The sequence below is a fragment of the Pestalotiopsis fici genome, assembly GCF_000516985.1.
Source record: "Pestalotiopsis fici W106-1 unplaced genomic scaffold PFICI_Scf_11, whole genome shotgun sequence".
In the NCBI taxonomy this organism is placed as follows: Eukaryota; Fungi; Ascomycota; class Sordariomycetes; order Amphisphaeriales; family Sporocadaceae; genus Pestalotiopsis; species Pestalotiopsis fici.
This window is the reverse complement of record NW_006917101.1, coordinates 2,336,972-2,349,653: the sequence shown is the minus strand read 5'-3', so window position 1 is coordinate 2,349,653 and position 12,682 is coordinate 2,336,972. Positions and strand designations below refer to the sequence as shown.

The 12,682-nt window shown below is 51.2% G+C and overlaps 2 protein-coding genes across 2 annotated transcripts; one reads left to right on the top strand and one right to left on the bottom strand.

Annotated features, from left to right (window-relative positions):
- Positions 1-3,628: 3,628 nt before the first annotated feature.
- PFICI_13691 (uncharacterized protein) lies at positions 3,629-5,488 on the top strand (the record flags this gene model as incomplete). The annotated part of the gene is made up of 1 exon (XM_007842272.1): positions 3,629-5,488. The coding sequence occupies one exon, from the start codon at positions 3,629-3,631 to the stop codon at positions 5,486-5,488; it is 1,860 nt and encodes a 619-aa protein (XP_007840463.1).
- A 4,039-nt stretch (positions 5,489-9,527) lies between these two features.
- Positions 9,528-12,652, bottom strand: PFICI_13690 (uncharacterized protein; the record flags this gene model as incomplete). Its single annotated transcript, XM_007842271.1, has 2 exons — positions 9,528-10,933; positions 10,987-12,652. The coding sequence occupies 2 exons, from the start codon at positions 12,650-12,652 to the stop codon at positions 9,528-9,530; spliced, it is 3,072 nt and encodes a 1,023-aa protein (XP_007840462.1).
- Positions 12,653-12,682: the final 30 nt, after the last annotated feature.

Here is a 12,682-nt window from a genome sequence, read left to right as displayed (position 1 = left end):
CACCACCGCCAACACCAGCATCGTGGGGAAAGAGGGCCATGACGGCGGGCATCACAACCGGTTATTATTCAACAAGCAAAGAAAAGCAAATAAGAAGTATAAACACTGTTGTCTTTGGGTAGTCTTTGCGTGAAGGACGAGTGACCCAAGCGAGTGTCCCATCCGGGGGCCGAATCGTGTTTATACCGAGAGGCTTATTGTAGCAAACTCGCCGGATGTTATAGATATAAGTACGTGAGAGAGTCCTGGCGCAGGCTTGGTTCTTTTTTCTTTTGGGCAACGGGCAGTGCACTGAGTAAAATTGCTTGAGCACCAAACAGCCGACGAGACTGATCCAGGTCAAAGATGGGAATGGTTGCCAGTAGTAGTAAATTCGCCGGATCCGGTTTGCAGTGAAATAAGAAGAAAAAGGGGGCCCGCAGTCAGACGGAAAGAGGAGCGCGATGAGAGACGGCGTGAGGTCGCGTAGGTAGGTTGCAGGTCAATATTTCTCAGCCCTGTGAGGATGTAAAGTTTCAGGGATATTTTTGAAGACCGGATCGAGGAAACGGTCTTTGCTGGGTCCTTGTTAACGAAATACTATTGTCTCTGCGCACCCGGTCTAGTCCTACTCACTTTATTCTAGACTACTACAGTCTACTACGGTACTCCTCTCTTCTTTCAGGCCAAGGGTCCAGTGGCAGTCAGCAGCAGCGGGGCCTGATTTTTCCCCAGCAAGCACGATCAACATATAGAGTTAGGGTACGAAACGTCGCCGTTGGGTTAAGGGCAGTGGATTCGCATGACAGAATGCTAATGGTTAGCGACGATCGCCGGACGGTCGGACTAATAATCAGTCTGGTGGTTCATATGCCTGCCCATTGATCGTCAGCCACGCGAGCACGAGCACAGGCACCAGATTGAGAAGCAGCCGCGGCGGCAGCCATTTGAAGCCGGCCGAGTTACCTGGGGACAAGTCATTTTTGTCCCCCCTCCCAGAATGATACGCATGTATGTACTGTACTTACATACTATCGCATCCAAGCCCACACTTGGCCCCTGTTCGAAGAGGCTCCTGGCCCCCCCTGGTGGTGGTAGTCGCGAACCTAGTAGTTGTAGAGTCCTAGTCCTAGGGCTGGGACAGGATAGGATCCACAGGGCAGAAGTTACCTACGCATAGGAAACAGCCTGACGGGATTTGCTGATCGATGATGGGCAGCGAGAGGTCGATGATTGGGAGGGTTTACGAGTCGAATTGAGCAATGAGAAGGGGAAGTCCAACGGCCATGCCCTATTCTCCCCCTTGCTCTATGGTGGTGGTTGTCTCTCTGGCAGGATCTCGTCCCTGGTATAATTTATTCATGTGTTATTTTATGGAAATTTTTCTCGCTTGTTTTTTCCTCTTGTTGAATAAACCATGATCAGATAAGCCACGGTACCTTCCGCAAAGTGACCCGACCTTTTTTGAATGTCTCGGCTGGGCTCCTTCTGTTCCACTGTCTTTTTTTGGTTGCTTTGCTTGTGCTCTTGCCATAGTGTAAACTTATTGCTGCGAACAAGGTACGTAGTAGCTTGCTTTTGCTTATGTCACCATTCACGGAGTTTGCGGCCGCATTTTAGTTGCCGGCTCCACCCGGCTCGCAATGTGGACTCTGAAATCTGGAGTCATGCGAGACCTTGACAGCTTGGAACCACTCGAGCCACTGGGACCTTGCGCTTGGTTGCGAGCCGCACACACACACACACACAACACACACCACCTATTAACCTATTAAGGAGTCTTGCTCTATTTGGTAATTAGCTAACAAGCAAGGGTTCACCCAGCCCAGTTTTCAATGATTATTTTGGACATTCTTTAATAACCCACGGTCCTGGGTTCATGGTTCTTTTGGACATCTCCAATTTTCCGAGTTTGGGTAGACTGAATGAAAGGTCCTGATTGAGCTCGGATGAATATTCCGTACATACAACACAACACACAGCACGTCTGGCCATGCTTTAACAAGTTGTTACCATTGGCTCGCTCGGTCAGTCGGTTGCAGGTCGACCTGCTTTGGGGTGGGGGTTGTTGGTCTTCGCTGCTCAAGTCGCAACTGGAACGGTTCGTCGTCATTGGCTCAAAGTGCATGATGCGATATTGGGACTTCTCCGACCTACTTGGGCCGGTTCGTCTACTATCCAGTCATTTTCTTTTCACATCGCGGCAACGAGTTGAAGAAAGCAAACCGTTCGCTTCTTCTTCTTCTTCGGATGGCAGTATGCGTACGGCTACGAAAAGCATCTGTCCATGCGGGCCTGATAACTCCCGCAGGAGCGGTCTGGCTAACAATTCTACCACCCCATTCCATTCCCATCTAACCTGGGTTGATTACCTACTGTCTGACCTTTTCATTTTAGCAGTATACGCAGTCCAACTATGGTTCTACTAGAAGCACTAGAAGGAGTCAAAAAAAGAACAAAAGGGCGTGGCTATGATTGCACTAGCTAGTGCTAGAGTCCTAGGTCCTAGGGCAGTCTGATTGCCGGGCCACCAAAATCTGCCACTATTCATCATGTGCTCAACCCACCCGGAGCCTTTCCGGAGGGTTTCTTTTGCCTGCATACCATCGGCAGTCACGACGTCACCAAGAACATGACCGTTATTACCTACTACAACAAACCACCGGCACAACACTCTAGGTGCTACTGTGTCTCTCTACCTAGGTAGCCTTTCGCCGGCGTACCACAGTAGCAAGCCAACTTGGTCCAGACTCCTAGGCGCCTCGGAAGTTGGCGCAGGAATTACATGGTAATGTCCATCTTTCATGACTAATTCAGCGCCCCCAGACAAGTTGTGCCGTCGGGTATCCCTTTTGGGTATCGTGAATTCCAAGAATAACTTCCAAGTACGGTAGTGGTTACCTGATGAGGTTATCATCTCCCGCTATAGAACGCTACAAGTCACTAACCTAGCAATAAAGAAACAAACCCCCCCTGTCGCATCCGCCCACCGCAAGCGTTCCAATGTCAGACAGATGCAATAGCGTCATCTTCTAAACCCCGTAATTATGCGGAACGTGGCTACATGGATTGGAAAGAGGTGCGAGTAATCAAACAAACCACAAGAAAACATCTCCATACTCGTCGGCGCATCAACTTTTGTCGAGTCAACCAACAATCCAGCGACAGGTCCAGCAGGTCCAACGTGCAAAACAATGCATGAATTTTACCTGGGTACTCTATTGCCAATCCCTGTCCATAACATGAAACTAGGTAGGTCTGGTAATATCCTGGCTTGGACAGTGCTCAAGTGAGGCGGGCTACTGCTTGAGCAAAATGCCTTTGTTGATGAGGGGCAGCGAATTGGTTTTGGGCTTTGGAGACGGAAGAAAAAAAAAAGTTGGAGACCGCACCCAAGGTTTCAATCCAGATGACAGAGAATGCTCAACTTGTCGCAAAACCTCTTGATCTTTGCACACACTCGCTTGAAACGACTATATGCGCATGACGCCCCAGGAAAGCACAGCCAGACCTGCGCTCCTTCCAAACTAGCCGACCCCGGTTCTCCAGGATCTTTTTGTCATCACCATCATCAATTCCGGTCCGCAACGCTCCACTCGGAGGTTCCAGTCAATCTTACACCGGAAGCCACTGTGAATCCATCGCCACAATGTCGGACGCCGCGTCCACGCGTCTGACGGCTGGTGATGCCAGAAGTCTCCGGAACCGCTGGCAGGGGCCGTCACGCAACGCGTCCACCAGGTCGTCGGCTGTATACAACGATGACTATACACCAGCCCAGTCACAAGCCTACGGATTTGGCCAGGGGTCCTTGGGACTACGCTCCACTGCCTCTCGTTATTCCTTGAACGAGCAATTTGCAGCCACCCGCAAAGAGTTTGAATTTGGTTTCGACGACGGGGCTTCCACATTTGATCGGTCAACGATTGCATCTGAGGCGTTTGAGGAGTATCTTCGCGACGACAGACAAGATGGCCGCGATATCTATCCCGGACAAATAGTAGACTACTATGACTCCTCGGCCCTGTGGCTACGAGACGGCGTCATTGACCCATATGACCTCCTTGTGCTGCCCAGGAACCCTTCTGCTCAACAGATCCGTCGTGCATATTTCAGACTCCTTGTCTTGATTTATCCAGATAGCCATCCTCCAAAGCTCCGCAAAGCCGCTAGTGTCTACCTGACTCTGGTTCAGGATGCATTTGAGCAACTCATTGGTCCTGACAGGCGACTGTTGCAACATGTGGACGAGACCAATACCGCTGATCTCGTGCTAGATGAGCCCGGTCGATATCAAATCTACCAGCTCTGGCGATTGCCGCTTGCCTCTTGTAGCCAGCACCTACTGGACAATGATAATCCCGGTCAGCAGGACGCAACCTACCATCAACCGGTGCAGAGAGAACATGTCAGCAAGTATCTCGATAAGATTGGTCTCGAACCTGTCAAGATATGCCGTTGGATTGGCAAGATGGATGGTATCCTCGGTCTTGGTGTGAAGTTCGACATGGGGTCACCCAACCTATTCGAATCCGGAGCACGTGGTTTCGCCCGTTTTTCTATTCTCAACCGACAGTTTTTGAGTTTGATTCCTATTTGCGTAGCCCCACGACTCGAGTACAGCTCCAGCCTACCTGGTTGCCTTCAGATTCCTGAGTTCCAAGGATCTTGGGCTCTGTCAACCGCGGCAGAGACGCGGGGAGTTGGTGCCTCTGTCAAGTACATGATTGATGTGGACGAGTCAACGTGGTCTTTAGCACGGATGAAAAGCCCCGGTCGTGAGCCGACGCAACTTGCGCACATTGCACCACCCAGCCGGCCCATTCGTGTTGAGGCCGAAATCTCGTCGGGTTGGATTTGGTCCAGGTTCCTGGCATTGCGGTGCTTGAGGCGAGTCGGGCGCTTTTCAAGGCTTGGATTTGAATTTGGCCTGGGCGCCTACCACTTGCATCTATCCCTCTACTGGTCGCGGCTCGGCCAGAGAATTCGACTGCCTCTGTGGACGAGCTTTCACTCAACGTCCAGCCCGCGACTGCTGTTTTGGACTGTAGTGATACCCTTTATGAGCTTTGCAGCATGGGATCTTGTCTCGCGCTGGCGACGGCATCAAGCAGCAAGTTTTCAGGCGCGCAATCAGTTGGCTGATATGGTTCAGGATCGACGCGCTGAAGCCGACGATATAACCATTCTCCTATCAGCCAACGTGGAGGCTAGGCAGGCCATGGAGCGTGCCAAGCACGGTCTGGTTATATTGAGTGCCAAGTATGGTGTCAAGAAGGACGACTCCTGGGGTCTCGAGGAGGTGGCTGATGTCACCACAGCATTGGCGGCTCTCGTCGACGATAGCCATGTCCAGATTCCCAGCACTGTGGATAAGAACAACATCCTGGGCTTCTGGGACCCAGTGCCGGGGTTGGTAAAGACACTGCATGTGCGTTATTCCTTCCAGGGAAAGGAGGCAATCATGGAAGTACCAGAAGGGGCAGGGCTCATTCTGCCCCCAAGCTAGAGCTCCCTTTCCTTTTTCCTTTTTAAAGGCTATACAGCACAAAAGAATGGGCCCAGCCCCCTTCTGGTAAAACTAGTACGTACGTGGTAATTCCGCAGCGCCGCACAGCACAGCCACAGCCCTACAGCCCTACGATCGAGCAGTCGGAAAAGTTCACGATTGTATATGTGAGGAACTCAACGCCTGCAAAGCTGACAAACCCGCACAATTGGGAACCTTGTTTCTTCGGGCTTAGTTTTGATACTGCGGATTTCATATCCGTATAAATTCCAAACTTTTGTCACAATGACCTCGTCACGAGAGACACCACCACCATGTGCTGATTCTGCAGAGGACAAGAGAAGGGGTGAGGAGGGGTGGATGGTGATGCAGCTCGGTCGTTCTCATATCTCATAGATGCGCACAAAGGCCAATCCATGTGGTTCTGTCATCACCGCCTCGTCCGTCTGCGTAGGCATGCCGCCGAGCCAAAGTCGACCGCGCAATCATATGCTTTGTGTGTACTCGGCAAGAGCCTCGACGAGCAGCTTTTGAGTGCTTATGGTGCAGTTCTATAGCTGTTATGCTTCCGGTCCTCCGGCTGACCGTTGAAACGGGATCCCTTGCTGCAGTTTGCAGCTTTGCCACATGCAAGTAATGCCGATACCACTCTTGGTCATGAGTCGAGTCTGCGATAGTCGACTCCCTATGAAGAGAGTTTCCGTTTCTCGCACCAGTCGACTCATGCACTGTACCTTTAGCATACTCGGCAGGTTCAGGGGACTAAACGCAATTTCAATGGCAGCCATCCACGGTGGATGGAGGTTCTAGTTGGTGTGGTATCATGTCACCCGCACTTTGCCGCAAGGCGGTGGAGAAACAAGCAATGTATAATGCGATTATATCAGGTTCGATTCTAAGAGGCACATGAGGGGGGAAAGGACTAGTGAGAATAAGAGTCAATCTACCGTGTAGTCTCTCCTCTTGTTGTAAACATTGAGTATAGCGGCTGATGGACCGCCGGGAGTGTACGGAACCACGAGGCCGTATATGGGCCAATGCCAGATTTTCAAGAACGACGAGGACCTGGCCGTTGAACCAGTCTTTGCGGAAAAGCGCCGTTTGCAGCCGCGCCGATGCGCCCGAACAAATTTGACCGTTGATCGGGACGCTGCCCGTCCCTCCATCTCAAGAGGTAATTAAGGTTTGCTCGGTTGTGCTTGGCCGACTTGATCGTCTGACAAGTGCAAGGAGGCCGGCGCCCTTCGATAGCGTCGGAAACATGTCGCCATTGCTTCGTCCACTTTCCCGATGATGCATACATAGGCGTTTAGCTAGGCGTTAATGACTATACGTCTGACTAAATCTGACTAATATACTTGATCGTTTCGGAGATTCGGTTCTCTGCTTCGAGTATAGCCGATCATCCTGTCCAATCTTTCAATTCATGGCTTCCTTTGCAAATCTGCTACGGGTGAATCATTGACCACGGTACACTGCCTATCAAACTTTGCTGCCCACATCGTACGCTATGCTACTACATTTCAGTGCCTGAATGTAATTCTCGGTAGTTTTTCTACTCCCTTGCATGTAATACATGTAGTTGACTAGGTGACTAGACAGGCTCAAGTACTATACTTTGACCATCATCACCATGTCTTAATCATGCACTTACAAACTTACATGCTTGGACTGCAGAATTCCATGAAATTTCGTCTAGAGATCACCGCGGTCAAAGTCATGGCCGGAGGAGCCAAGCACCATTTGCCTTGTCTGTCTTTCTTTCCGTTCAACACATTATTCATCAGCAGGCCTTGGAAAACCAAAAATATGACTTACCCTCCTGGCAATAGGGCTCTGCAAAGGAACCTTTGAGCCAGTGTGGGTCATTCATCGTCCACCCAGTTCTAGTCTTGGTCCTTTTTGTCCCAATCAACCTAAACATCTATATATACACTACGCACGGGCGACTAGATGATAATAGTCTGCCCTAATTTGACATTTAGAGCGCTTGCAATCGCCAAGTTTCAAGTGTATGTAGTGATCCTCAGTACCACACAGTTAGAGGTGTGTAATTTGTAGATCGGGGGCTGGGTCAAATTCCTTCTATACTATATAGTATTTTGGATGCACTATTGGCAAAAGTCTAACCTTGGTAATAAACAAGTATTGCCGCCGGCAGTACGCCAACGGCGGCAGTACCCAAAGGGTTATCCGTAGGGGACTTTCACAAGCTCTCGTCTTCCGATTCTCATGACTGTGAACTACCACTGGTTACTTCAAAGACGCAAATGGTAGTAGCAAAATTCTCTCCGATTTTCTCGATTTTCATCCAACAATTCCAATGTCCAACAATCTCTCCCAGATTTGGTGAAAAAATAGTTCAATAGTCTAAGAGAACCAGGGTGGCAGTACCATGATCAATGCGCTTGTGGGGTTTTGGGGGGGAGAACTCAGCCCCAAAGAAAATAGCAGTAATGTATCGCCACGATTGGTGGACCATGAAATCAAACATGGGGCTCTTTTTCTTTTTCGTCAGCAGTAACCACTCTCGCGGACACAGGCAAGAGGCTTAGTTCCCTCGGATCAGTTTCATTCATATAATGTCTCGCGTGAATAGTATGATCCTTCCCCAGATATGCCACCTGTTGACTCCACTCTTGTAGACGATATTCATTTTCCTCTGCGAGCGGCTGTTCAAACGCCATGACAGAATTAGAAACATGTCTTGAAAGTTCCCGGCTCTGCCTCGACATCATATCCTCGCTAGGTGTAGAGGAGTAGATTGAAATGATGCGTGACCCTGTTCTTTGCCAAGCGAGGACACAAAGCCGCCCGTGTCGGCCCACGTTCCGATGATACCGACGACGGATGTTGATCTGCGGCGCATAGTGCCTCGAAGCTGGTTTGGTACAGTACAGTGTATTGTAGTCGCTTGCCTCCTGATGCAAGATACTACCCTTGGGGAAAGTGGAAATGATCTCTAGCTTCTTCCCACCATCATCGCTTGGTTCGCCTCTCGATTGTCGAATAGTACTCTCGACTCATTGCCCCTTGGTTGTGCAGAATGCATGCAAGCCATGATTTTATAGTTGTCAGTATTTCGCTGGATCCGGAGAAGTGTTTCACCGGATTCGAGTCATGGTCTTTCAACAAGATGAACACGCGCGTGCTATTGGGGAGACAGCCTATCTGTATTGTTGGATTACGTCGGCGGGACGAGACAGAATCCTTGTGGAAAAGTACAGTCCTCTGGCTTCTCGAATGCTTCTTGTCTTGCACATTGCGATAAATCAAATGTTAGAAGAGTCCAGCTTGGTCAACTTTGTCTGGCTGTTTACCTATGGAGATTATGACAAAGCATACCTCGTAGTCAAACACGATCAACACGCGAACCTTTTCTTCCATCTGCGTCCTGCAATTATCACCATTTTTTTGTAGTTTGGATGAAGATATGGGACAAGCTACACCTAAAGGATGTAGCAGATCTCTGACAAGGCACCTCCCATTTGATAGTCTAGATAGACAGATTGATACCCATGACTGCCCCTGATGACTCGCTGACTCTTTCTGACTCATTCACAACGGCTATCGATTTCCGGTCATTAAGCAAGTACATGTACTTGAACTTTTTTCCCTTTCCCATTATATTTGTGAACCAATACAGGGAGTAATAAAGGTAGGCATTTTCGAATGTTTCCGCCCTGGGAACTATTTGTTATGATCAAGAATCCGAAGATAGCGTTGTTGGTCGTATGGTCTTGTTATAATACCCCTGCAGAAATCAATCCAACTTGATCACGAAAGTTGTTTGCGTCCCATCATATCAGCGAGTGATGGAAGAAGTTCTCTCATTATTCGGACAAGACAACTGTTATTCCCAATCTCGGGGCAATCAGCTTGAACATTGCTGCTAATAATTGATATCTATGTGACATTGGTGCAACTAGGTGAGGAAGAAAAGATGCCAAAATCATGAATGCGAGTTGAATAACCATGTTCGAGTAACTGTAAAGCCTTTTTCCAAAACTGCCACTACCGTGAATTAAATAAACAACAACTATTCGATCACCACCTTACCTATCAAATTCCGTGACGTGGCAGCCACCCATGGCAGATGCATTTTGATAGCTGCAATCACGGCCAACTGGTCGAGTTGCGCTACAATCCGTGGCAACGCACTGTTGTAATACCACCACAGAACCCAGAAGAACGCGGATCCATACATGATGGAGGAAGTCAGGCTCCTCGTCCGCCGCAGCCCAAGACCAACCAGGGAAGCAATCACGGCCGTTGTCGTCGTGTTCGGAACCCCGTTTGCGAGCGGTCGGGACAAGTCATTGGCCAGTCGAACCAAGTAGGGCAGCCGCAAGTACACGCTGAGAGGCACCAGCAGCCCCAGACCCAGCGCAAGCAGGACTCTGGCCGAGCTCGACATGATGTCACGGAACCTCCGCGCGCTCGTCAGCACAGTGACGAGCGCGTAGGCAATGGGCAGCGCCAGCACGAATCTGACAATGTCGACCCAGCGCTCGGCCACCCAGTCGCGGCGAGCGTACGCGGCGACCAGCAGGGCCACGCCGAGCAGTCTGGCGGCAAAGTACAGCCTGCTGACGTGCCGCCACCGCGCCGTGGTCTGCGCGGGCCTCTCCATGGCCAGATACGTGAGCAGGGAGCGGCCGTCCTCCTCAAAGACCATGCCGGGCTGGTCGTTGCGCGGGTATATGATGCCTTGGTAGTAAACGACGACGCACTTGCCAATTTCGACGATGCGCTGGCCCTCGCCCGACTCGATCTGGTCCACGGTCGGTGCCACCCAGTCCTTGCCGCGAAGGTGGTACGGTACCTTGCCACGGATGATTGGTCTGCCGACGTTTTCGGGCCGGTACCGTGTAATCATGGGCCACACGGCAAACTTGACCTTGGCGCCGCGGAGCCAGTGGTGCGACGACAGCCTCTTTTCGCGTTCGAGGTCCTCGATCTCTTGTGCGGTAGCCGAACCCTTGGCCTTGGCGGCCGCGATCTCGGCCTTGTCCTGTTCGGAACGCACGATTTCCACCACGTCGGCCTCGTCCTTGGAGAGCTTGTACAAGTCATAGTTGGCCTGGGCTTCAATGGGGTAGTCCATGCGTGCTGCCGGTGTCGCCGACAGGAAGTGAAAGACCGAGGCAGAGCGGCGCATGCACACGGCAAAGTACGCGGCGTGCGAGATTATGTAGTGAAGTTCAGTGTACATGTAGGCAATGTTAGATTCCCGCGCCACCTCGAATTTGTCTCTGGTGCCGGCGACCGCGCGACGCTGACAGTATCCGTCATCGAGCAAGTTTGTAATTGTAAAAATGTCCTGGAATATCTTGGCCGTGTACGAAGTTAACTCGTCCACCTTTTTGTAAAAGTCTTGCGGCACCACTCTGCGTGACAGCATGAGGTTGATCAAGTGCGAACGTGCTGCGGCTCGGCGGTAACCTGTTTGACTGTTACGTGTCTGTTATACATGATCTGCCTCGAGGAAAACTTACCGTCGTGATCAAGGTTCTCACTGTCTTGTTCATCTAACTTCTTTCGCTCGGCAGGCGTAGCACCGAAGAGAAGCTCGACGAAAATCTTCTTTTCGATAATCTGTGCCAGTATCGACATGATGAGCCATTTCCTATTGCTTCTATCCCTCAACATGTATTCCCATCCATCGTGTCGATAGCCGTCATGGGGGCCAAAGAAGGGGTCCTCATGTGCCACGATATTTGCATAGTTTATGAACTGCTCATTGAGCCCGCATAGCCATGTCTTGCCGTCGTACCTCACGGGGAATTCGTTCTTGGCAAAGTACTTTTCTGACCAGGCCGAGGCCATGTTGTAGAGCCTCTTGTTGTTCTCGGCATACCAAAAGTCATCGTAGCCCTGAGGCGGCGGGATCTCGCGACCAAACTCGACACGCCGGATTTTGAAATCTTGATTGTATGAGGCGACTGGTCGCTTTGGTTTCTTTGGCTGTATGAGGCCGGGGACGGGGCCATAAGCCGAAGAATACGTTCCACTTGCATTGCTGTCTTTTCCCTGGCCGCCTTCCTCACTGTCCTCATCTTCATCTTCCTCCTCCTCCTCGGTGTCTTCTGTATCGTCCTTTTCATTACCCTTCTTCTTTTTCTTCTCCTCCCTCTTTTTCTTCTCCTCCCTCTTTTTCTTCTTTTCTTCCTCTTCATCAGCCTTCTTGGCCAGCTTGGGCGCAACCCCATCGTACAGCATCATATCGTCATCATTGTCGTCTTTTATAACATGGGCAGGAGTATACAAGTCCTCGAGATCAAACTGGGGGATACCGAGACGTCTTTCGCGCCGCAGGTATTTTTCAAAGCCGCCATAAAGCTCGGGCGGATCCCAATAATTGTCGACAAACTTGTACCACAGGTTGCGCACGAGGCCATAGTTGGGCTCAAAGGTGTACGTCGAGGGCTTGCCGCACTCGAGGCAGATGGACGTGGAGCACTGTCCGCACCGGAACGTGTCCTTGTCCCCGCCCTTGAGCTGCTGCGCGTGCTTCTTTTCGAGTCGCCGCTCCGTCTGGTCCGACTCGCAGACCCAGCAGCTAAAGGACGACGTGTTTGCCAGCTTCTCCGTTGGCGGCACCCCGACCACCCTCTCGCAGCAATCGCAGTGTCGCTCGATCCAGCTCCGTCCGCAATTGATGCAAATATCGTGACCACAGCTTCCGCAGTGGAAGAGAGCCTCGTCCCGGGATCTTTCACGAGCCAGTCTCTTCTCGCTCAGATTGGTGCCGCAGACGCCACACTGAGGAGGGACCCTGTCCTTGAGGGACGACCCAGACGTGGGCATGGGGCGCTGGCAGTGTAACGCGCCACAAAAACTGGCATTGTTGTCGTCGGGATATTTCTTGGTGTTGCGCTCCTTTGGGTCCTCCCAGGGCACCCTCTTGCCGTCGACGGCCGGAATGCCGACGGGACTATAGTAACGAGCGTACTTTTGCGCCAAAAAGGCCACCTCGAGCGCTTGACGTTCCGCATTCAGGCCCTCCTCGGCAACTCGCCTGCGGAGTCGGCGCCAGTCATCTCGGGCGTCGGTCCGTCTGTTCTGTAGCCAGTTGATCAAGTCTTGATCGACAAAAGGGGTGGCATTGTCTGCCCAGTACGCCTTGAACTCCCGCTGGAGCTCGGCTCGTTGGTTGCTCATATTCGTAGCTTCACCTCTTTCTCACTACCG